At 41.7% G+C, this 25,346-nt stretch overlaps 5 protein-coding genes and 1 long non-coding RNA gene across 7 annotated transcripts; 4 read left to right on the top strand and 2 right to left on the bottom strand.

Annotated features, from left to right (window-relative positions):
* The first annotated feature begins 6,459 nt into the window (after positions 1-6,459).
* LOC112846439 (uncharacterized) lies at positions 6,460-7,312 on the top strand. Its single transcript, XR_003219395.1, has 3 exons — positions 6,460-6,631; positions 6,739-6,812; positions 7,098-7,312. It is a non-coding gene; the product is annotated as an uncharacterized LOC112846439 (long non-coding RNA).
* Positions 7,313-11,854: 4,542 nt separating this feature from the next.
* Positions 11,855-12,623, top strand: LOC109199328 (histone H2B 1/2). The gene has a single exon (XM_019354632.2). It carries the CDS (start codon positions 12,199-12,201, stop codon positions 12,571-12,573), a length of 375 nt encoding a protein of 124 aa, XP_019210177.1. The 5' UTR covers positions 11,855-12,198; the 3' UTR covers positions 12,574-12,623.
* A 1,967-nt stretch (positions 12,624-14,590) lies between these two features.
* LOC109199322 (histone H1) lies at positions 14,591-20,430 on the top strand. Of its 2 annotated transcripts, none has more exons than XM_019354619.2 (2): positions 14,591-15,680; positions 20,255-20,430. In XM_019354619.2, the coding sequence occupies exons 1-2, from the start codon at positions 15,049-15,051 to the stop codon at positions 20,271-20,273; spliced, it is 651 nt and encodes a 216-aa protein (XP_019210164.1). In that variant the 5' UTR covers positions 14,591-15,048; the 3' UTR covers positions 20,274-20,430. The 2 variants fall into 2 exon arrangements, with proteins under 2 accessions (XP_019210164.1, XP_019210165.1); XM_019354620.2 differs by lacking the exon at positions 20,255-20,430 and adding an exon at positions 16,065-16,104 and having other exon boundaries at positions 15,004-15,680.
* Positions 17,732-18,193, bottom strand: LOC100701240 (histone H2A). Its single transcript, XM_019354631.2, has one exon. It carries the CDS (start codon positions 18,151-18,153, stop codon positions 17,767-17,769), a length of 387 nt encoding a protein of 128 aa, XP_019210176.1. The 5' UTR covers positions 18,154-18,193; the 3' UTR covers positions 17,732-17,766.
* On the top strand, positions 18,411-18,941 carry LOC100704758 (histone H3). The gene has a single exon (XM_005459148.4). The coding sequence runs from the start codon at positions 18,488-18,490 to the stop codon at positions 18,896-18,898; it is 411 nt and encodes a 136-aa protein (XP_005459205.1). The 5' UTR covers positions 18,411-18,487; the 3' UTR covers positions 18,899-18,941.
* A 224-nt stretch (positions 20,431-20,654) lies between the features above and the next one.
* On the bottom strand, positions 20,655-21,732 carry LOC100702755 (histone H4). Its single transcript, XM_003454672.5, has one exon. It carries the CDS (start codon positions 21,658-21,660, stop codon positions 21,349-21,351), a length of 312 nt encoding a protein of 103 aa, XP_003454720.1. The 5' UTR covers positions 21,661-21,732; the 3' UTR covers positions 20,655-21,348.
* Positions 21,733-25,346: the final 3,614 nt, after the last annotated feature.

The raw sequence follows: 25,346 nt of genomic DNA on the forward strand, positions 1-25,346 counted from the left end.
TGGTTGAAGGCAGAGTCCATAGGAATGGAGGTCAGCCAATCAGAATATTGATAACTGGTACATATTGCGGCTCTTTGTGTTGCGTGTCTTTCTGGGGGTGTCGATCAGAACAAGCAGCAGCCAATCAAATGCAGTCCAGTCATTTATTTAGTTGGCTCAGATATTTTCACAGCACAGTAATGAAGGGCACAGTACAGGTTTTACAGCCTTTGTAATCTGTGAGTGTGCATAGGTTTGCTCTGAAGAGGAAATAAACAACAAGAAATAACATTTAGATTCATGTCACGTCTGTAGGTTTATATAACAGTTATAATTACTTAAACTAAAACTCGTACACATATTTCTGTGTTAAACTAAGTAGATCCTAACTCTGACGTTGCAGCGTTCACAAAGACAAACACAGTCCAACAGCACCATCTACTGACTACACAGGTTTACAGCAGAGTGATCATGTGACTATATTTGCACAAACATGAGTATCAAGCTGCAAACTGTCTGTATCAGTGTTTCCATTCTGAAAGACGTGGAGAGGTTTTACAAAATAAATACACATGAAATAAAATAAACTAATAAATCATAAAACTTTAAGATTCAAATATTTAATTAATTAAGCAATTCCAGATTCCCAACTTATGAGGACAACATAAAGTCTATTCATCTATTTTAATGACACAGTAAGTATGTTATATTACTGTGAACATTCAGAATCATCAATATTTAAAGACATGATTAAAAACATCATCAAGAAATCACTATTGAACCTCTTATAAATGTAAAAATGCTGCAGATGTTTGCTAAAAATAGATCCACAACGGCTGCATCTGTTTCCTTCCTGGTAATAATTAAAGCAAAAATAATGATGATACAGTTAACAATAAATAAATAACAATAAATAAAACAATAAAAACAAAACAAAAAACAATAAAAACAGAAGTGCTACTCAAAACATAAACCCGCTTAACAGATGCTGATCAGTACGACAGAAAATCTTCATCACCTCATCATGACGAGTGCAGATGTTCTCTGTGATCCAGGTTCACTCCTACTCTGGAGGACCGAGGACCTGACACATTAGTGTGACTTTTGTTGGAGAAAAAGTGTAATTATTTGTGTCACAACATAGTGACCAAGATTTGTCATTGTATCCAAACACGCATTCATGTGAGCTCCCTGCTCTGCTGACAATCTTTTATGCAACTGCTACTTCAACTCCTCTCCCTCTCCACTCCACCTCCCAGTAACAACGTCCAGTCAGACTCTCTCTACTCAGGACCTGATGACATCCAGTGAATCTGTTTGGATGATCAGAATAAAATATATGTTACTTTTCTGTTCCTCTCAGATAATAACAGATGTGTGTTTGCTGTGTTTGGATCCAGTGTGATTTCACATGAATATTTTAAGAATTCAGCTCTGGTCTTTGGCTCTGGTGGTGACAGTAAAACATCCACTTCAGTGACTTTCAGCTTCATGGCTTTCAGCTTCCTCCCAGTGCAGACATCACAGGCCACATCTTCAGGTCCAGCATAGCAGTGATCAGCTGGAGCAGCTTGGAGTCCAGTCTTCTTCAGCTGCTCCACTAAAGCTGCTAACATGATGTTTTTCTCCAGGACAGGCCTCGGTGTGAAAGTCTTCCTGTGCTGTGGATTCCCTTCCTGTCCCCTGCATCAAAATATATTTTAATACAATTCATGCAGTAGGTGCGTCCACAGCAAATAGTCACCGGATCCTTCAGTAGATCCAAACAGATCAAACAAGAGAAGATTTCTTCTTCCAGTTGAGCTACTTTTTGTGCCTTTTGTCCTGGCAGTAACAAATGAATGTGTTACTCGGTGTGTGTCTGTGAGTTTCTCTTTTGTCGAAGTGAAACTAGACTTAACAACCTGTGTCTGTGCAGCGAGTGGGGGCTGTCAGCTGTCAGATATATGTGTACAGAGTGTAACTGGTGTGTTTATAGAAGAGTAGGGAAGCGATATCAAGCTTATTCTTATTCCGGGAAGAGGAGTGATTTGAAGACCCTTTTTTTAAAAGAACATCCCATCTTTAAAATGTTTGTAGGCTCAGTTTTAGGTGATAAATTTCAATCAGTTCCAGTTGGAAAACTAAAAAATCAGTAAAATCATATGCTTAAAGAAGAGACTGTCTATGAATCAGTCACTGCAATACCTGAAAATAAATGAGTTCTGCAACCAAAAAAAACAATGCAACTAAACACTCAACATAATAACTACTACAGTAACACTTATAACTAAACATAACTCCCACTTCTTCAAGTTCAAGTTCAAGTTGGCTTTATTGTCACTTCAACCATATACTTTTAAAAACGAAACATATACAGTTAAAACGAAACAACGTTCCTCCAGAACCAAGGTGCTACATGCAACATAAATTTACAACATAAATTAACAGAAAACACTAAACTAGCTAACTAAGAGGCCCAGTCTCAATGCTTTGAGGTAGTTGAGTTAAGCTGAGTGATAGTGTGTGTGTGTGTGTCAAAAATGAAAGCACATGATGAGTTTTCAGTTGAGCACAAAAATGGTTCGGAAGCTGAAGATGAACCTTTAGTTCCTGATTAATGTTTCAGGATTTAGATTGAGGTCATTGTTCCCTCTACATCAACCAGAAGGTTTTCTGGGTCAGTTACCCTTTATCTTAATATGTTCTTTTAGTATTTGCTACATAGATAAAAGTGACATACATTCCTTTCCATCCACAAGATAAAATAATATTTCTGTAATTAATAAAACATCTATAAACACATATCTAAATGAACATGTTTAACTCTATTAATGTTTTGCTTTCATTTGTAGTGCTGTTGCTCCATTAATGCTGCTGCTGTGGTTCCTCTCTCCTACAGTTTTGGTCCCCATGTAAACTCCACCTCCCAGAGTTTGATTTCATTACACTGATATTTGCAGTTTCAGTAATGAAATGTGCAATAAAATATGCACTTTTTAAAATCATTATTATTTTTTTTAATAGTACATTATTAAAAAGATAAATATGTTAATGTATTTAAAAATCAAAGATTTATTGCTGATATTTAAAATGGTGATGATGGAAGGGTAATGCATTTTCCTTTCCTTTTAGCTCACAGATTAGCTATTATATTTACAAATGAATTAGCTTTGGAATTAACTATGGGATTAGCTCTTATATTAGCTAACAGAGCATGGATATATCATGGATATATTAAGAATATGAAGGGACTCTGCAAGGAAATGTAGAGCTGAACGTCCGAGTGTGTGCCTGTGGGCAGCCTGACCACCTGTTGAAGCTAACATGCTAACATGACTGTCTGATCATCTTTGCTTAAAAATGATTACGTCCCAACAGTATTAGCTAGCTACTGTTTTTAGTAAGCTAATGTGCTCTTCAGAAATAAAGCTTGAAGCAGCTCAAACTGTAAGAAGCAGCATGAGCCCTGTTATATGTATACATAGTGTTAGAGCAATGGCTGCAATCTACAGCCATTAATTTGTGATTAAAATGCTGACAGTAAACATATCAGCGTGATCCCCATCAGGACCAGCTCCTTCATTCAATCATCCTTTTCTGGAAGAACTTCAACATTTCAAGGCCTGAAGTGTCAGACATGACATTTTAAATCGTTATGCATTTGCCATTTTCATTAGTTCAAGTCGAAGGAACTTGGAAGCGTCTGGATGACTGAGAACCTTCACAGACATACATATGTTCAACAACTCATTAAAATAAATATTTGTAGACAGGTCCAAGACAACCTGTTGAAAGTCAGACTGAGAATCAGGGGGAAGATTAAAGCTGATTTTGGACACTGCTGGTCTGCCCTGCTGATGTCAGAGGAGTGGACACTCTTTCAATGATGAGGATGTACAAATGCTGACCAGGGAGGAACGCTGAGTGTTGAGTCCAGGAGGACATTTATGTGAAAAGGGAAAGACGATCGCTGAATCAAGGAGGGGGCCTCTTTCACCTGTGTGAATGCTGAGACTGCAATGATCAGATAATATTGACAATTTATCAATACTGCTAAATCTAGAATTGAATTAATAACTGCTCATAGAGGGTCATCGGATTGTTGGGGTTTCTTTGTATTATCTCAGAGTCTTTACCTTATAATATAAAGCGTGTTGAGGCAACTGTTAAGCTGCATTGATTCATTCACAGACACTCACAATTTTATACTCTTCGTACTGTACTGATATTCATTTGTGTGTGCATATATGATTTAATAAATGCATTTATTTCAAACAGACACACTATAAAATGAGGAAAAAGGTTCCTGAGAATTGTGAAGGTTAGAAAATAGTTGGCACAAGCAATGTTGGGATACCGCATTAAACTGAATATTGTCTTACTTTATTTACATTTTTTAAATATATTTTTATATTGAGGCAAAATAAAAACAGGAATTGCAAGTTTTATTTATTCAAATAATTATTGAGGAAAATATCCTTGTTATAAACCAGGGGTGTCAAACTCATTTTAGTTCAGGGGCCACATGGAGAAAAGTCTATTCTCATGTGGGCCGGACTAGTAAAATCATTGTATATATAACTTAAAAACAACTACTTCAGATTATTTTCTTTGTTTTAATACGATCAACACAACAAACAAAGCTAGAGCCTGAGGACAGTGTGTCCAAAAGCACAACATAGCTATTACTTACAAAACACCTCAGGTTATTTGAAAATTCTGAGGACAACGAACACACAACCACACAGTACCTCAGTGATTTACAGAAGTATATCACAGATCACGGAACTCTATCAGTGTCTCATGCAGCACGTTCAGTGGGGTTGCAGAGTTTATTTGACTCCTGATACTTGGGATCTTTTAACTTTCACCAGCTCATCAATATCAGGCTTCATATCCTGAGTGGCAGCCAACTTCAGGATGTGATTCAAGCGCTTGTGAGTGAGCCTTGAGCACAGTTTTGTTTTATTTATGCTCATTACAGAGAAAACTTGCTCACAAAGATATGTGGTTCCTAACATGCACAACAGTTTTGCAGCAAGGGCTGTCAAGTTGGGGCAACCTGGCAAGAGATTCTGAGAAAATGTGTTCAAGCCAGCTGCGGCAAATTTGCTCTTCAAATCCGCGTCACACTGCAAGTCTATTATTTCAAGTTGATTGCTGACGGGCAGATCAGAGGGATTCACGGTGAACGGCGAGCAAAAAACTTTGAAGTCTTTCTCCAGTTCACCAAAAATCTGAAATCGTTGCTCAAACTGTAGTAACAGTCCCGTTATTTTATCTTTGAACCGCTTCATGTCTGTCACACTTTGGGTCGTGCACACATTTTCAGACAGGGGAAGTGAGCTGCATCACCGCCAGCCAGCTGTGTCTCCACAATGACGGCTTCAAAGCACATCAGGTTTAAATTTTGTGGGCAAAACAAAGTAGCTCACAATTGCTATTGCGCCATCCAATGGACGCAAATGGAACAGCAGCTTCTTTTTTGAAAATTTGCAGCTCATTTTTAGACTTTACAAAATCATCTTGTGAGCCGGATTAAACCCGTTTGCGGGCCTGATCCGACCTGTGGGCCGTAAGTTTGACACCCCTGTTATAAACTGAATGTATTCCAGTAAAGTAAATATATTTAAACAGAAACCACAAATATATATTTATATATATTTCATTTGATCTGATTCCATGAAGTATTATTTTGTGATTATTATAAGGTAACTAATAAAAAGTATTCAAATGTGCTAACCTGCAACGCAGTGAGTGTGTTACTTCACTGCGTTGGCTGTAGCTCAGGTGGTAGAGCGGGTCACCTACCTCCAGTCTACATGCCAAATATCCTTGGGCAAGATACTAACCCCATGTTTGCCTGCTGGTGGTGGTGGTCAGAGGGCCCGGTGGCACCAGTGTCAGGCAGTCTCGCCTCTGTCAGTGCGCCCCAGGGCAGCTGTGACGACAATGTAACTTGACGTCACCAGTGTGTGAATGAGTGGATGATTGAATGTAGTGTAAAGCGCTTTGGGGTCCTTAAGGACTAAGTAAAGCGCTATACAAATACAGGCCATTTAGCATCAAAACATGTACAAACTAAAATGTATCGTCTTCCTTGTTGTTGTAAGGTAATATTGAGCTTTTGGCTCAATGATATTTTTAGCTTTTCAGGTTAATTTCTCATATTTAATCGTGCCATAAATGATTATGTTTAAGTTTTCTTAAACACACAACTTAGAGAGTTACCTATAAACTGTCCATGCATAACTTTTGACACACCGTGTGTGTGTGTGTGTGTGTGTGTGTGTGTGTGTGTGTGTGTGTGTCTGTCTGTCTTTCTGTCTGTTTGGAAAGAAAAGCCTTCAAACACTGTTATTATTATAACATGAACACATACAGTACAAACAAACAAAAACCCTTTTCCCTCTGGTGGACAAACTCTGTAACTACAACATGTTTCTAAAAGGCTTCAAGCCTACTTTGATATTTTTGCAGTTCCTCATTATGTCTGTTTGGAGATGTTGTAATGAGTGAATGAAGTCAGACTGTAGATTTTCCTTCTTCTAGCTGTACTGACTGACCTTTGACCTCATGTGTTGATGACTCCTCACCTCTGTCTCATCTCACAGGGAGAAGATGATCTGCAGGATCCTGCTGCTCATCATCCTCCCCTCATGTGTCTCTGGTTAGTTTACAGCTTCACTTTATGAACTCCAAATAAAGCTCAACAACAGATTTGTTCCAGTTCTCAGTGTGTCTGCTCCTCTCTTTCCCTCTCTGTCTCCTCAACAGGATCATTTGTCGTCAATGTGACACAGACCTCCTATCAGGCAGAGGAGAACCACAACAAAAGGAAGAATATTAATGTATTTCTTTATAAATCACCATATTCTTTTGATGTTGCATTTTGAAATTATATATTAAATACTTATAATAAATGGGACAGTTGGCCAAATGGTGCCAAGTGTAAAATGGATTTAAAGAATTTCTTGAATGCGAACCAGTTTGTAATGTCTGACAAGGAAAACACATATCATGTCTGTCAGCGAGGGCAGCAGTCTAAACACAGATACCCAGAGATAATGTTTTTCTCTACATGATACCATATAAAATATAAAATTAAAAATATCTGATCAAATCATTTCATGCAGGAATCTTACAAAATGAATTTATAAGCAACAACAACCTCTCACCAGCTTGGAAGATCAAATAAGTTACATTGAAGGTAAAAATAAACAGTTCTGTTGTCTCCTTCCTGGTGGTTTGGGAGTTGTTTTTGTCACGGACCCGGTTCCAGGACTCAGGGTTATTAGTATTATTATTATTATGGTTGTTGTTTGAGGGTTGTGTCTTCTGGGGTCTGTTCTTCGTACCTCGCTTACTACATCCAAGATCAAATGACACATCCAAGATCAAATCATCGCGCTAATCTTGAGCTCGCTAATCCGGTTCTCCGAACACACCTGTTGTTGACGATTAGTATAGCTGGATGAAGTAATGCGAGATCATTGGGTGGCTTAAAAGAGGCTACGCATCGATAGTAGAAACATTGATCGGCAACCCTGTGATTGGTCGGCGAAGATGTCGAAGGCGCGCGCTCAGTATTTCACGGCAGCAGAGCAAGAACTCTTGATTGAGGGATATCAGGAGTTTCAGAGTTTAATTAAAACACAAGGGAACACTGCAAAGGCTGCAAAAGCAAGGAGAGAGGGCTGGCAGGAAGTTGCTGACAAATTGAACTCGTAAATAATTTATTATATCACATTCCATTATATCCTCTTTCACATTAGAGCAGGGGTGCCCAATCCCAGTCCTCGAGAGCTACTGTCCTGCAGCTTTTAGATGCATCCCTACTCCAACACAGCTGAATCAAATAGTTGGATTACCAATTCGGCATGCCATCAAGTCTGGCAAAGGCCTGATAACGAGCCATTCATTTGATTCAGGTGTGCTGGAACAAGGACGCATCTAAAAGCTGCAGGGCAGTAGCTCTCGAGGACTGGGATTGGGCACCCCTGCATTAGAGCCACAACAGGACCCACTAGAACATGGGGACAAGTAAAAGTGAAATATAAGAATATTCTACAGAATGGTAATATTTATCACTTATATTGCTTTTAGTCTCTTGAAAAGAGACCCTGAAATAATCTGTTTGTTTGTTTATAACAGCAACCAAGAAAAGGGCAGAGCAAATAAAGACAGGTGGTGGTCCTGCACCCCCTCGTGTGTGTGTGTGTATGTGTATATATATATATATATATATACATACATATATATATACATATATTTATACATATATATATATACATACATATACATATATATATATACATATATATATATATATATATAAGGACGAGGAAGGACGGGAAGGATCCTGTCTATCCCGCAATATACGCTGAATTCTGTAAACTCTCCTTATCAATCTTGCACCTTCCGCAATGGGTTGCTCGCGTATACGAACAGACAGGACGTGGCTGCGACAGACTTCCCAAATCCACCTTCGCTTTTATAGCCGTGGTCTCTCATCTTGATTACACGAAGTAATTTACTATTACTACTCTAAAATATGAATTACATCTGAAATAATCAAATACATGTAATAGAATGATTACTAGTACATTTCCCTTTTTTTAGGAAATGACCTGTATGTATCTGTATGAAATCAATAAAAGAATCAAATACTGCATTATCTTTAGTTACACTGATAATATTTATTTATGGCAAAACTGGAGAAATATCGCTGTTGCTTTCGTATAAATGAAGCGGACATACCTGAGTGGCCGCGATCTAATCCTGTTTACATAAAGTAAACCTGCTCCCGAGCAGGTTTACGCTTACGGATCTGTTGCTATGACAGCAAGTCCCAGATGAGCTTCGGAGAACCGAACGATCCAAGATCACGCGAAATCGTCAACAATCAAATCTGGCTAACTTACTTAGCGAGGTACGAAGAACGGACCCCTGCACTGCTGCTGTCCTGTGTTTGTGTACTGTCAGGTGTGTATGGGTGTGTGCGTGTGTGAGGGTGCGGTAGTGGCAGGCACCTTCAGGCCTGGTGGGTGTGGCCCTGCCAGCTGACCGGTCACACCCAGGAATCTCCACACACACCTGGTGCCGATGAAGCCTCGTCAGAGGAGCTTCAAAACAGTGTGGCTGAGAGCTCCTCGACGCTGGATCGTTGAGTGACTTCCCATCAGTCTCAGTTTAATGTGCAAGGTTCGTGCAAGTCTGCCGTTGGGTTTTGTACTCACGGCTGCCTTTTGTATGCGTGTTTCCCCAGGAGGAATTGTGGCGACCAGGAGGCAGCACACGGACAGTCCACAGGGAACGGAGACAGAGCATAGAGCACGGGATAAGGGAGAAGACACGGAACGGGAGTTGGGATCGTACTGGGGATTTATTGTTGTTTGGATTTACACCACTGTAAATAAACGCACTGCCTTCGTCATCAAGTCCTGCATTTTGGGTCCTTATTTCCCTCATCCTCACGGTCTGCCAGCCAGACCGTGACAGTTTTGGACTTCTGAAATTTACCAGTTATTAAAGTAGGTACAAGCTGCCAGTTATGCTCGCTCTTAGACTGTTTGTGAACTCAAGAAAAGCCTGCACAAAACCTCTCTTTAGGCTGGAGTGAGTTTGTCTTACTGTCACTAACTCTCACTAACTCACTGTCAGACTGAGTTAAAACAACTTTTTCCAAAATGATGGACATATAAGAGAGTTTAGAAGTTGGCCTGTAGTTAGAAATCACATTTGGATCAAGATTTTTCTTTTTATTAATTGGTTGCACAACAGTATGTTTGAAAGCAGCTAGTACACAATCTGATGACAAGGAAGCGTTTAATAAAAGTAGAATACTAGGTCCAATGACAAGAAGAGATTCCTTGAAAAGACAAGAAGGAAGAATACACTGAGCAGAATTAGGAGGTCCTAAGTGAGAGTTTACTTCCTTTAAGACAGAAAAAGTCACAGGCTCAAACTGCTGAAAAACAGTAGAGCACTTACGTCTAACACTCCCTGTGAATGTTGAGACCTTAAAGCTGAGATTTTTTCAATTAAGTGTTTCAAAAAGTTTTCACAAAGTGCAAAGGAAGCCTCCATAGCAACAGTGGCACAGGGGTTAATCACAGAGTTAAAAATGTTAATGTTAAAAAGAACTCGGCACCTTGTGTGCCAACCACATTATAACACACCCATAATGCAACTTATTGCACAATACTCTTGTATGTATGAGATCCCCAAGTTGCTTATTTTACACACGGTTCCATACAATCTGAATATAAGAGAGAAACCATACAAAGAACCAATAAGCTCCATTATTATTATTATTATTATTATTATTATTATTATTATTATTATTAATATCATTATTATAGAAGCCTCTGTCTGTGGACATGGATCAGTTGACTCTTATTAAAAGTTGTGGACAAAGTCATTGAAACAGACCAATCAGCAGACACAGACTGATAACCGGCTGAAGGCTGTTTGTGGGTCTCATTTTGATTCTGAGTGAAGCTAAAACATTGATTTGACTGTGGAATTAATTTTTAATGTTGCTCAAAGTATTATTATAGCTCAGACAAATATAAGGTGTAAAAAATATAAACACTGTGACGTGATGACAGTATGAGGACTTTCATCTAGTACAGACCATCATACTGTCTCTCTCCAGGTACATATTATATGCATTTAGTGACAGCAGCAAAAGAAAGAGGTAATCGTAAAAGCGCTCCTTCCTTGTGACTGAAAACCTTTCTGCAACACTTTCATGATATGAGGTAATAAGACACAGTTTCTTCAGCACCAACAGCCACTCTGATGCCACTCGGGAACATATCGGCCACTCTGCCTGCTGTAAAGTCAAACGGCTCCGGAGGTCCAAATTTAGCCATCTCTTCCTCAGCGTGAAGTTCTTAATTCTGACACCATGTATTGAACTGTAGCAGCAGTGTACGTGGCTGCATCAATGCTCAGTAACAAACACACATAGGGGGGGTGAACATTTAGAGACTGCATCCTCCTCAGGCCGCAAATGGCAGAAAAATGCGTCTCTTTTTTCCCAGAAATTGAAGGATGGGTTGAGTGTATCCTTCGTGAATAAATTAATTCTTAATTTGTATAATTTAATGAAGTTTACCGAAGGCAAAGCCGGAGCTAAGGCTAAGACCCGCTCATCCCATGCAGGGCTTTAGTTCCCCGTGGAAAAAAAAAAGCAAGATAAGTGTTGACAAGAAGCTATCAGCTCTCTAAGTTAACTCAGGGTTTTTCCAGAGCGTTCTTGTGAAAGTGTTGGCAGCATCAAACTAATCTAACTGTCATCTACGGATCTAATTCACGGGTCATATCTGTTCTCCCACAGAAAATGATCCTTATTACTGCCAACTCTTCCAGAGATGTGAAAATCGACAATACAGAGATCATTAAAATCTACCAGTCAAACACAACACTGTTGTAAAAAGGAAGATGAGAGACGGGCGCTTGAGTTTGTGCAAATCAAAGTGGAATGAATGTGATTGGCTGAACAGGTGTTCTTGCTGTGTGTTCTGTGTTATCCATCAGCATCAAAGAGACTCAGCAGCAGATTAAAATGAAACAGAACAGCATTTATATATTAGAATAAATCACCAAATGAATACTTTTGCCCATGTTCCTGTGGAAATGCAACGCACTGTTTGCTCTCCCTCTCTTTATATATGTACATATATATATATATATGTAGGGTTCAGTCTAATATGTGCGCAACAGTGAGACATATTAGACTTCAGTAAAACTATGCAGTTACCTAATTATGCCCAGTGTTTAATCTCCACTCAGAGCTAAAACTCAGCGAAGTTTTATAGCTGTGTGCTGGTGACGGTAAACTGTGACTATCACCAGGTTACATGGGCACTACAGAAACACAGAGACACGAAACCAGGTGGAATTGTTATTCAAATGATTTCATTGTTGGCTGAAGATAATACTGATACTAACACATCCATATCTGCCACACAGAGCTCTACATTTACTGCTCATTTAGAACAAATGACTGTCTCAGCAAACGAGGACACAATCACACAGTCCACTGTCTTTGTTAGATGCGCGCCTGTTTCAGCAAAATTCACAAATTCCCTCCAACACAACGTCCGGCCCACTGTGCGGCTCCACCAATGAGCTCCGAGGGCCTGCGCAGTGGTATTAGCATACAGCCTGTATAAAAAGCGCTGCTCTCAGTCACGGAGCTCATTCGTCGAGTATCGAGGAAAGAAAATGCCTGAACCCGCCAAGTCAGCGCCCAAGAAAGGCTCCAAGAAAGCCGTGACCAAGACCGCCGGCAAGGGCGGCAAGAAGAAGAGAAAGACCAGGAAGGAGAGCTACGCCATCTACGTGTACAAGGTGCTGAAGCAGGTCCACCCCGACACCGGGATCTCCTCCAAAGCCATGAGCATCATGAACTCGTTTGTCAACGATATCTTCGAGCGCATCGCTGCCGAGGCATCTCGCCTGGCCCACTACAACAAACGCTCCACCATCACCTCCAGGGAGATCCAGACCGCAGTGCGCCTGCTTCTCCCCGGTGAGCTGGCCAAGCACGCCGTGTCTGAGGGCACCAAGGCCGTCACCAAGTACACCAGCTCCAAATAAGCTGACTGGCCGTCAGACGTCAACACAACGGCTCTTTTCAGAGCCACACACTAAACTAACAAGCATAATTCCTACAGTCTAACATCCTACTTACTGTGTTGTCAGCTACTAGAATCGCGGATGTGCACCTTGTGTCACTGGGTGATATTAATCCGCTGTACTGAACCCAGCCTACAGAAATGTGCTCCTGCTTTTTACGTTGTGCAAAGACAAACTCACTACAAACATACAATTAATGTGACTTTGTATTTGACACTTGGTTTTAGTTCCAAGTATAATTGTTCTTTAATTCCTGATATGCAAAGTTCACTTGGTCATTAGATTAAAATGCTTTGGTGCAGAAAACTAGTATCAACATTATGTTGCAGCTTTTTATTGCACAGTCGTGTCTGTATAGTTTTAGTCGTCTGTATTGTTGTAGTTTCTCCATACATACATTCATGTGGTCCTGTCTGTTATATGCAGCACTATGCTCTTGCTTCACTGTGTACTGTACTGCAGCGGTCCCCAACCTTTTTTGCGTCACGGACCGGTTTATGCCCGACAATATTTTCACGGACCGGCCTCTAAGGTGTCGCGGATAAATACAACAAACTAGTACCGGTACCGAAAAAGATCTATTCATGACACACGTGAAAAGACCCAGGAAATCAGAGTAAACGATAACACGCTGAAAATCGATTTAAAAACCCTGAAAAACATACATTTCACACCTGAGCCTCAACTCTCGCGGCCCGGTACCGGTCTGAGGCCCGGGGGTTGGCGACCGCTGCTGTACTGCACATAGTTGAAATGACAAACCCACCTGACTTGGTGTGCACTTTAACACACAACTAGACTAACTAGGATACAAAGGGCTTGTTTGTTGGACTATTAGAGGGCAAAAATTGGCTAATTAGATGCCAAAATGTATACAAAGAAAAATATGAATTGGTATCATTTTTTTTTTGTATTTTTTTCCTCACTTGTGGTGCCCCTGGATGGATGACACTGTATCAATTTGCCTATACTGCCTATGCCACAGGCAGGCCCTGCTGTGTCCTTCACATCCAGCTTTCCTAGCAATGCCCAGAGGAATTTCCATCAAAGCTTTCTTCAATCTAATTTGGTGGCTCCGTGGCCACCTTTCTATCTGCCTTTATATAATGCAACTATTGTAGTAAGTGCTGTACAGGAGATGGGTAGGAATGATTTCCTGTGGTGTTCAGAGGGGAATTTTGGTTCTCAGTCTCTCACTAAACCCACTCCTGTGACTGGTCAGCACATGATGGAGTGGGTCAGAGCTGTTGTGCAGCATTTTACTTATCATGCACGAAAAATTGTGGTCACATATTTTTCAGTAGGTGGGAGAATTACAGAATCCTCCAGAAAGAGGAGCAGAGACATACTGGGCATAATTAAAAATACTAAATTAAACTGAGGTCACTATCCAGGACATGAGATAAGCTTTATTAGTGCCAGAGCTGGGAAATGCACCGACATGGGCAGAGCAGGATAAAATAAATAGCAAATAATAACAACAAAAATATTATATTACAATAATAATGATGAAATTTCACCTTGTGGGATTAAAGGTATATCAAATCAAATCAAATAATAAATAAAATAGATACAAGGATAAAATGTTCGACTAGTAGTGACAAAAAGAATGTTTAACAGTGAGATGGTGGATGTTTTTAGCAGGTATTGAGTATTACACATCGAGACACTTGGTGATCAGTTTGTGGATGTGTGTATTCACGTGTTCATTGACTGCTGTTGTTTATTGTAGAGTCAGTAACTGTAGAAGGAAACAGAGTCAATGCAGACTAAGAGATCAGAGCCAAAGTGTGGAAGCGAGCTGCTGTAAGGTCACTAATGAAGCTTCTGATGTGCAACAATGTGAGTGAAACTGTGCTTTGGTTAGAAGTGAGCAGCTGTCACAGAAGTGTCGCTGCTCCGTGGGCCTCCAGCAGCATCGGTGTGTTTGCTGGGAGCTCGCGGCGTCACTTTGTCCCACAGCCGCGCTCACCAGATGCTGCTTTTAATTCGGAGTGCGTGAACAAACATGTGTATCAGCTGGAAAAGGCTTTTTACGGAGCTCTGCTGCGGCTCCATCGGTTTTAGCAGAGAAAAGAGTGCAAGAAGCCGCCGAGCAGCGCTGAGCTCCGCACCGAGTCACTGAGCTTTGGGAGCTCCACGAACCGAGAGCAGGGAGCACGAGAGCCCGACACGAGGCCTGCACGACGAGACACAAGCCCGCTGTGGACTGCTCCACTGTCGGCCTGCAGTGCTGCTCACAAACTCACTTTGAGCTCTTTGATCCCGAGACACGAAACACAAAATGAAGCATTGCGGGGCACACGCGAGAGCTGCGCGCGCTGCCTTCACTCTCCACGGTTCTCATGGTGCGTTTAAGTGCAGCGTGGCGCTTCCGACTTGCCATCACTGTACCGTGAATCTCGCTGAATCTCGCCCAGACTCGAAAGGGGAAAAATGTCCGAGGAAGCTCCCGCACCTGCTCCCGCCCCGGCCAAGGCGGCCAAGAAGAAGACGACGGCTTCCAAGCCCAAGAAGGTCGGCCCCAGCGTGGGCGAGCTGATTGTGAAAGCCGTGGCCGCTTCCAAGGAGCGCAGCGGCGTGTCCGCAGCCGCTCTCAAGAAGGCTCTGGCTGCCGGAGGCTACGATGTGGACAAGAACAAGGCCCGCGTCAAGACCGCCATCAAGAGCCTGGTGGCGAAGGGCACTCTGGTGCAGACCAAGGGCACCGGGGCCTCCGGATCCTTCAAGATGAACAAGAAGGCTACTGAGAGCAAAGCCAAGAAGCCCGCAAAGAAAGCCGCTCCTAAAGCCAAGAAGCCCGCTGCTGCCAAAGCCAAGAAACCGGCAGCAGCTGCTAAGAAGTCGCCCAAAAAGGCAGCAGCAGCCAAGAAGCCCGCGGCCGCTAAGAAGTCGCCCAAGAAGGCCAAGAAGCCCGCAGCGGCGGCCAAGAAAGTGACCAAAAGCCCCAAGAAGGCGGCCAAGAGCCCCAAGAAGGTGTTGAAGAAGGCTCCCGCAGCAAAGAAGTCCCCCGCCAAGAAGGCCGCCAAGCCCAAAGTCAAGAAGGCAGCCACAGCAGCCAAGAAGAAGTGAGCTGCCACCACTCTCACACTCAACAACGGCTCTTCTCAGAGCCACCACAGCAACTCACAAGAGCTCCTTCCTCACACTCACTCACCACTCTATCATTCACAATAATGTCCTTATTATTAAAACACACTTTTTTTTTCTCCATTGTCCTCATTACATTTATCAATCATATTAGTATCATGGTGCACATTAGTGCTGTCTTCACAAGTCTGCAACTCCAGAAAACACAACAATACAAATATTAACAACTCAATATTTACAATCATACCTTCATAGTACAACACATCACACCACTTCCTGTTTTACTATGAAACACTATCATACAAGAAATACACCTTTAAAAGTTATCACCTACATTTTAAAAGATTCTATTTCTTTTGCAGCTGATCAAACACACACATCCACACATGTGCAATAAGACTGCTCTAAGTGCAATTCCTTTTTTTTTCTGACAAAGTTGTACTTTTGTATTTTCTCACTCAGTTGTATATAGCATTTGGATTCTATTTTATGCTATTGTGTATATAGTATTTTATTTTATTTTATTCAATTCCAGTGTCACCTACTTCTTCAGTGTCTTCTGCTACATAACTTTGCACTTTTGCTGTAACGAAACGAACAAACCTGTGGGACTAATGAAGGTTATCTTATCTTAAAAAAGGCAACAAATGTGACTGAAAATATTACATTTATAGATACATGTTATGATCTATATGAGATATTTCACTTCTATTTTTATTTTTTGAAAGCCTACACTGGCTGTTTTAGTGGAAGTACACTGTATATTTTAATGATACTCAGCCAATATAATCCACTTGAAATGCTCTACTCTACAACCTTACCTGACTAAATCTAGACCAGTTGAATTGATATTTGGTGATTTCAGGGACACATTTTACTCCAAGCTGAATTTTAGCATGTATTTATTTCATTACTCATTTAATAACCAATTTCATTCATGTACATTTGAACTAATGGAGTTCTGTAGCGTTAAGGATGCAGGGAATTGCGTTATTTCAAAATATAGTCTTGAGGTTTACTTCTTGACCTCACCGATCCTTTTGATATCCCAGCTGAAGAAGAGTCCGGGGCTGCCCTGTGTCCCCCTCCTCTGTAGTATTTATACTACTTCTATTGTTCAGTCTGGGGGGGCTGTCCTCTCCCCAGACTAGTAACTGTGTAACTCTCATTTTATTGAATAAATTCTTCCCACTATACAGTTACACACCAAAGTTTATAGCTAAACCAACTGATTTGGCACGTCAGAGGTCAGGGTTCAGCAACTTAATCTCAGTCTTGAGAGCTTTAAGGTTGCATGAAATGCTTTGAGAACAAAAATCCACTATTGTCCTTAAAACAGGGGTTGACAAAGTCATTCTAACAAAACACACACGTAGGAATGATTTCCTGTTCTTCTGCTCTCCAGCTGCCCCCTGTTACATAAGCAAACCGAAGCACATTCTATTGTAATCGTTGTTTCATTCTACTCACAATAGACAAAAAAACAAACAAAAAAAAAAAAAAAAACCTAAGTGTAGATGTAAGTGACTTTGCAAAATGTCCTAAATTCAGCAGCAGTGCTGAACATGTTGCTAACAGCTCCACATTTTCCTCCCTCTGTACCTGGATAGTCCCTGCAGCACCAAAGAACTCCACCCGTCCTCTTCATCTTCTGTGTTAGGATTTACTATTGCGTTTGACAAGATTTGTGGTCTTACCACACGTGTCATGAACCACGTGTGGTCTGTTTCCATGAGCTTAGGATCTGCTTTTACTATCAAGGAGTGAACCATGATACCATGATTTTTGGATGTAATGTTAAGATTTTTGAGTTAGAATTTCTACTCTTGCCTGATGACAATAAAGTAATGGTAGTAATTTCTTTAAGGTGCATTTGAATCAATTACTTTGAAAGATGACATGAATGAATGTACATTTCGAAATAAATTTGAGATGCATCCCCACTAAATTTCCCAGTACACAAGTTGTTAAAATCACATTAACAGCAAGAAGGATGTTTGCTCAGAGTGAAGTGTGTGGCTCTTAAAAGAGCCTTTGTTTTTGGCGAAGCCGAGCGCTTTGCGTTTACTTGGCCTTGACGGGCTTCTCGGTCTTCTTGGGCAGCAGCACAGCCTGGATGTTGGGCAGCACACCACCCTGAGCGATGGTGACTCCGCCAAGGAGCTTGTTGAGCTCCTCGTCGTTGCGCACAGCCAGCTGCAGGTGACGTGGGATGATGCGAGTCTTCTTGTTGTCGCGGGCTGCGTTGCCAGCCAGCTCCAGGATCTCAGCGGTCAGGTACTCGAGCACAGCTGCCAGGTAAACGGGGGCGCCGGCTCCCACACGCTCCGCATAGTTGCCTTTGCGCAGCAGCCTGTGGACACGACCCACGGGGAACTGAAGCCCGGCACGGGATGAGCGAGTCTTAGCCTTTGCTCTGGCTTTGCCTCCGGTCTTGCCGCGCCCACTCATTTTCACAGGTTCTTTTCTTCGTAGTATCGAGACTAAGAGAAAATGTGGACCGATCGGCTCAAAGCCTCGCTTATATTTCCGCAGAGCGCGCGCAGCTTCGTCACGCACCAATCGCAGAGAGGCTTACGGCAGCGCGCAAATTCTCCAATGAGCGGCACACACCGAGGCGGGGCGGTGCTCCTCTGAACGGTGCTGAGCACCACGTGGAGCCCCTCACCAATCATGAGCCGGAGCGGCATCGCGTCACAGCCAGTCACATGCTTTAAGAGCAGCGAGTCTCCTCTGTTTGCTACATTTTCTGCTGTTAGCACAGTAAAAAGCAAAGAGAGAAAGAATGGCAAGAACCAAGCAGACCGCTCGCAAATCTACTGGCGGCAAAGCCCCCAGGAAGCAGCTGGCCACCAAGGCCGCTCGTAAGAGCGCCCCGGCCACCGGAGGCGTCAAGAAGCCCCACCGTTATAGGCCCGGTACCGTGGCTCTGCGCGAGATCCGCCGTTACCAGAAATCCACCGAGCTGCTCATCCGCAAGCTGCCCTTCCAGCGCCTGGTCCGCGAGATCGCCCAGGACTTCAAGACCGACCTGCGCTTCCAGAGCTCTGCCGTTATGGCTCTGCAGGAGGCCAGCGAGGCTTACCTGGTCGGACTCTTCGAGGACACCAACCTGTGCGCCATCCACGCCAAGAGGGTCACCATCATGCCCAAAGACATCCAGCTGGCTCGCCGCATCCGCGGAGAGAGAGCTTAAGCTACACGCTCTCCTACTAACAACGGCTCTTTTCAGAGCCACCTCACTCACACCAAGAGCTCGCTCCCTTATTGTTTTTATAATATTCATCTTGTACTCGCACTTCAATGTTCTTGCTGTTTCTATACTACAAACTACAGTTGGCATCAACGTTGAATTCATCATAAGTGGCTCAATGTGTGTCAATGGGTGGATGACTGCTTGTAGTGTAAAGCGCTTTACAGTCCTTAATAAAGCACTATACAAATACAGGCCACTTACTATTTACTTCTGTCTCCCAGAGTAGGAGTTCTAATTTTGATTGAACTGTCAGAGAAAACAGCAGCCTCGAGTAAGCCAGGATATTAGTGTACAGGGCTGTTTTCCAACAAAAAACAAAGTGAAACTTGTGTTTGAACCGCCCCATGTTGTGTAGCTTTCTGGATTTTATACTTATTGTGCTACATATTTATTTATTATACAGGCTACAGTACATACATAAAACATGTGAGTTTTGATTGTAACTAAAGTGTGTAATTATGTGGGCTACAGACAATAATTAAGTTATAGACTATATTTATATGAAAAGTGTGTATACTTACTGCATTTGAATCATTTTAACCATATGTAACCACCTGCATATGTGTTTGGAAAAAAAGGCTTTGATTTTGCCACCCCATTTGATTTCTTTGCCACCTTAAAAATTTTTCTCTAGATCCACCCCTGCTATAGATTAACTAGTATTTATTATCGTGACAACTGTCGGGCTACTTTTAGTCATCCCAGTATCCTCAGCTGAGGCTGAAAGAAGCTTTGGTGCTCTCACAAGACTAAAAACATGGCTCAGGTCAACAATGACTCAAATGAGATTAAACAATGCTGCTGTGTGCCATGTCCACCAGGAGAGACTGGACAGTATAGATGTAAAACCAATATAGTAGTAGTTCATGTTTAGAATCAAAAATCTCAGCTCACTGATTTGATCGGGGCAATAGTGCCTAAAATGTTGCATCATTTTGCTGAGAGATCTTTTACTTTGTGGTCATCTTAGATGAGTAGTTTTATGGACAAAAACCAGCAGGTCATTCAGTGTTCCCTTAGTGCTAATGTATCAGAGATGTTGGTGTACTGTAACTGAAGGAATGTTGTTAAGTCCTTTAAGTCATATTCTTTTATTGTCATGACTCTATTTTTATTTTTGTATGATACCTGATTTATATGGAATATGGCTGAAGTAAACTAAAGTCTAAAATACTAAAAATACTATACTAAAATCCAGCGACTGTCCTCACCCAACTAACAGCTCTTTTAAGAGCCACTCACAACCTCTGAGAGTACACTTGCTTAAAGTAATGAAACTAAATCTTTAATCCACAGGTGTCTGAGATTCATTTAGACCGACAGCGTGCCACAGCTGTGTGCTACATGCAAACACACTTTATGTATGATGTATTTTCTGTAATTCTGATCTGTAAATGTGGTCTTTGTCAAACGAGCTGTTGTTGTTGTTGTTACCTGGAAGCATGTCAAATAAACAGACAACCTTTCTTGTTTGCGATGTGCGTCGTTTCATCACAGCATTTACAGTTGCTGTTGATACTTTGTTTGCAGTTTAAACAGACATGTTGCATTTCAAGTGCATAACATCTGGGTACTAAAAACATCTTTAATAATGTTCCTCGTATGAAGGTTATTTCAGGATAGTGAGACTGTTCGGTTCATGTTATTGTCTGTCAAGTCATCAAGACCATGATTTTTACATCTTTTATTTTACTTTTTCCTTTAATCCCACACTCATTCAATACTGAATTTTTAACCCTTCTCAGAAAGGAAGATGACACATCAGGAAGGTTACATTGAAATGATTGGTGAAAATTATATTTCAGGCACACATGAGGAAGAAGTTTCAAAAGCTTTACAGGGCTTCATCCATGTCTATAATTACAAATTAACAAAACTTTAAATTGAGCACCACTCTCCTAGATTGAAGGTGGGTTGGTCATCTTTAAAAAGAAAATAAACTTCTGCTTTAAGCAGATTTCTGGCCAGAAGACATATACAAATAAACTGATGAATCAGTGAAATCTGTTTTGTTTTTCATTTGGTCTATGAATGTTCACACTCCTGCTATAGGAGAGTATTAAAAACAGTGGCATTGGTTGGACCTGGAACCTCTGAAGTTCAGTTTGTGGCTATGTCAATTATTTTAAGTTTAAAATCAAAATCACGCATTACAAATAGCTTAATTTTGTATGGCCTGTAGCAAAGCTACGATTGATTGAAGCTGTAATTGATTGTGATAAGTTACACCGTAATACTCTACCTCTGAATCTCGTGGGGAAGATCCTGTCACGTGTTGAACTACTTCCAGAACTTTTTGCTAAAGCAAGACAAAACACCGCAGAACAAAGCTCTTAAACTGAAGTGTGTGGCTCTTAAAAGAGCCGTTTGATGGATGAGGCCAAATGAGTTTAACCGCCGAAGCCGTACAGAGTGCGGCCCTGCCTCTTCAGAGCGTACACCACATCCATGGCGGTCACAGTCTTCCTCTTGGCGTGCTCAGTGTAGGTGACGGCGTCGCGGATGACGTTCTCCAGGAACACCTTGAGCACTCCGCGAGTCTCCTCGTAGATCAGACCGGAAATACGCTTCACTCCACCACGGCGAGCCAGACGGCGGATGGCGGGTTTGGTGATGCCCTGGATGTTATCACGGAGAACTTTACGGTGACGCTTAGCGCCTCCTTTGCCGAGTCCCTTGCCACCCTTGCCCCTTCCACTCATGGTTATAGTTTCTTCCTTGAACGAACAAAGTCGAATGAACACCAACCCCACGGAACCGTGTTATTATGTGTGCTCGGCGGACGTAAAAGAAAACAGACGGTTCGCTGGACGGCTCGAAGCTCAGTGGCTCCGCCCACTCTTCTATTCTCTGAATGTGGAAACGTTGTCTTTTGTTAATGACAAATGACGTCTAACCGAAAGGAGGCTCACACCAAATCGCACCCACAATGCCTGAGTCGAGTCCACATTTTTATTTCACAAACTAAACCCAAGTGTCCGCATTAGTAACAAAAACCAGACACCCTCTTAACATTTTTCCCAGAGTCTAGCATAGCTGTTCAAGCTAAATTAAAATTTATTACCATCAAAACGATTACCACATGTATAGATCACACACAGAGAGGATGTCACTGTAGTTTGAAATATGAAACTAAAGGCTGAAAGTACAAAAACAAATCCCGTTTATTTATTGTATTTGTAAGCCTGGCCAGCAGATTTTACAATAAGAAATGTGAAGCCAAACATTTGCTTCACCAGGATGAGCTCTATAAGCTCTTGTTCACATGTCATTTTATTCCTGAGAAATCTACAAGTGTATTTATTCAGTGTACAGTAAACTGCGATGGAGACAACCAGCGCTGCTCCACCCGCAGTCACAGTCATGCTGTTCCTCATTTCCGACAAAGGCCAGTAGATGGCGGTAGTTTAAGCTGCTCCTGTTTTCTTTTACATCTTCTTTTACATGAGATGTAAATTTAGGAGTCCATCAAGCAACCCTTGAGAGTCATTTCCTAACAGCAAAAGTGAGTGGAAGAGTTTAGTCTTTGTTCATTCAAAGAAAGAACTGTAACCATCAGTGGAAGAGGCAAGTGTGGATTCATTTCTGAACAACAAAAATAAGTGGAAGAGGTAAGGGTGGCTTTTAGGAAATATTACTAAAGATGAAGTAGAATGTGTGATCAGTCAGTTAAATATGAATAAAAGCCCTGGTTTAGATGGACTTCTGTCTGAATTTTATAAAGTAGTAGTGAATGAAATATCTGAATTTTTAGCCGCTGTTAACTGAGTTAGTAACTGAGTGTCAATATTCTAAAAGTAATTAATTACTTGAAAAGTAACTATTGCGTTACTTTAAACGTTTAACCCTCTGGGGTCCAGGGTATAATTGGCCATTTTTAACTACTTTTGATTTTCCCTCCACATTTCACCACTAAAAACTATTTACTTTGCCTTGTTTGGTATCATCATTTTCAGCACAACCTCACATATCTGAATTTACAGTTATCCATTTACCTTTTACCTTGATTTTTTAAATAACCATTTCAAACTATTTAAAGAACAATCAGCTGTTCTTCAATAAGATGCCACACAAATTATTTGTGCCACTCCAAAAAAATCATTTCTGTCCACTATAAAGGAGAACATCACAGCCTGATACCTGCAGGTCTGACAGCAGCAGGTGTATCACTGCTGTTTCTACCTGGAGACAGCAGTCACCTCATTGTTCTAACACACAACACAAAACTATCCACAACACTACACACTAACTACACAAGACAACACATTAACTACACACTCCAAACACGCTAAACGTCACAAATCTCTCACATCTCAAAACTCGCTCTCTCTCTTTTTCTGCTCGCTCTCTCTCTCTCTCTCTCTCCGTCACTCCTAAAACTTCCCCTGTTTTGTTGTTGTTGTTGTTGTTTTTGCTCATAAGCAGAGAGTGCTTGCTAGCGCAGTAAACGTGATGAAACTATTGAGGAAAAAACGCCGCGTATATATTGTTTATCACGACTCTGGTTTTACGTGGCCTATCGACACAATTTAAAAACTGGTATATGTCACCTTGTTGCTTTGTCTTTAAGTGGTCATGTGATTGGCTTATCACGACTACTTTATTCTTCCTCAGTCAAACAGCAGCACTCATGCGATTGTTTTGCCCCCTGAGCTCCAGGTGTTGTGACAAAAAGTGATCGTGATTGCCGTCCGCGGGAGCGCGCAGCTGCTTAAAGCTGTAGCGTCCAGATTACTTACAGCTACTTCCGTGTGACTGATATAAGATGCGGTAAACTGAACACAGCTTCAACCGTCTGTTTGTTGAAAAATAATAACGGACCGCATTTCCTTGTTAGTAACTGTAACGGCGTTGTAACGATAGGAATAGTAATTAGTTAGATTATTCGTTACTGAAAAAAGTAACGCCGTTATTCCCATCACTGTTTATGATAAAGGAATTTGAAAGTAGATAAAACACATTCGTGTCGGCCTTGGCTCATTAGAGTCTTTGTCTTTAAATTAACTTTGTATGTTTCAGGTGCTGCACTCTCAAAGACTGAATGAACCAGCATTGTAGCCATGGGTCATTGTGAGCATCACAGGGAAGGTTGAAGCCGCCCACTGCACCTGTATGGCCGGAGTCGTGGAGACCTGCAGCCATGTCGCTGCTCTTCTGTTTAAAGTAGAAGCAACAGTGTTGATCTGTGGCACAAGGCCTGTTACAGATGAACCTGCATACTGGGTTTTGTGGGTAATGTGACCAAGATGCAGCCAGAGGTTGGCCATAAGATAGACTTCTCCTCTTCAGCTGCCCCGCAAAAAAGGCTCTCAATCAAAACATAAACAGACCATCCATAGTGTCACGTAAAAGAAGCTGTCCTCAGAAAAGAAAAATCCCACCTGCCACTGTGGAGGAGTTGTCTCAATTGATGGGAAAAAACGCAAGCAAACCTTCACCATCTTATCCAGAAGGCTCACCTCTTCACCCTCACATGGATGAAGTAATCTGATTGGCATGGTGGTGTGTAGCTGGGATGTCGTAGTGCCCCATGTGTAGCATTGGAACCCAGTCAGGATTTGTTTCATCCATTTCATAGGCTGGTTTGCTGCAATAATGAAAAACAATTAGCAACTCTATAAATAAAATGTATGTTTACAAAATCACTCAGTAGGATGTTTGTTCTAATTTGCTATGACCTCAGAGCACATTGAACATAAAACTAATAGGCTATAAAGAGTAATATGAACTTATTTAGAACTTACCTGAATGAAAATGTCTGGAGCGCCAACAGATATCTGGGGATGGTAGAGAACTGAATATCAGCTCGTCTCACAGCTGCTGTCCAAGCTAGATGCCTTCTTTTGGTAACGTCCGATACATAAGCTCCCTCACGTTGCTTCCAGGTGGGGAAATGGTAAAAAAAGAGCCCATTTTCCAGCTTATTCCCTTCCCAATCGTGCGATCTAACATTACAACCGACAACATAGCAAGTGTGTACCCAGTGTTGGGGAGTAACGGAATACATGTACCGCTGTTACGTATTTAAAAGAAAAAATACCTCAGCACAAAAAGCACATGCATTTTAATACACCATACAAACACAAGACAAGCAACAGGGGTGGGTATGGGTGAGAGTGAGCCGGTGCAGAGAGCGCATCCGGTCCTGCAGCATATCTGTGCTGGTCCAGTCAACATTCCATCTGTATTGGGAGAGGACAAGCATCGAAGGGGATGCTTCTCCCTTTAAACAGTGATGTTTAAAGAGGCGGGTGCTCAAAGTTAAAGAGGGGCACATGGAACCAGGCTGAAGAACAACAACACACATTCTTTAAGAATCTAATATGGGATCTCATCATACCATATCACTGTCATCGGGTGGGGACAAGGCAAAGCAAACATAGCCTGC

The sequence above is a fragment of the Oreochromis niloticus genome, linkage group LG3 (assembly GCF_001858045.2).
Source record: "Oreochromis niloticus isolate F11D_XX linkage group LG3, O_niloticus_UMD_NMBU, whole genome shotgun sequence".
NCBI classification, from domain to species: Eukaryota; Metazoa; Chordata; class Actinopteri; order Cichliformes; family Cichlidae; genus Oreochromis; species Oreochromis niloticus.

What these genes read in the sequence shown, in the direction of transcription:
- LOC100704758 (XM_005459148.4), top strand. Translation starts at nt 18,488, where the DNA reads ATGGCAAGAACCAAGCAGACCGCTCGCAAATCTACTGGCGGCAAAGCC.
- LOC109199322 (XM_019354619.2), top strand. Translation starts at nt 15,049, where the DNA reads ATGTCCGAGGAAGCTCCCGCACCTGCTCCCGCCCCGGCCAAGGCGGCC.
- LOC100702755 (XM_003454672.5), bottom strand. Translation starts at nt 21,660, where the DNA reads ATGAGTGGAAGGGGCAAGGGTGGCAAGGGACTCGGCAAAGGAGGCGCT.
- LOC100701240 (XM_019354631.2), bottom strand. Translation starts at nt 18,153, where the DNA reads ATGAGTGGGCGCGGCAAGACCGGAGGCAAAGCCAGAGCAAAGGCTAAG.
- LOC109199328 (XM_019354632.2), top strand. Translation starts at nt 12,199, where the DNA reads ATGCCTGAACCCGCCAAGTCAGCGCCCAAGAAAGGCTCCAAGAAAGCC.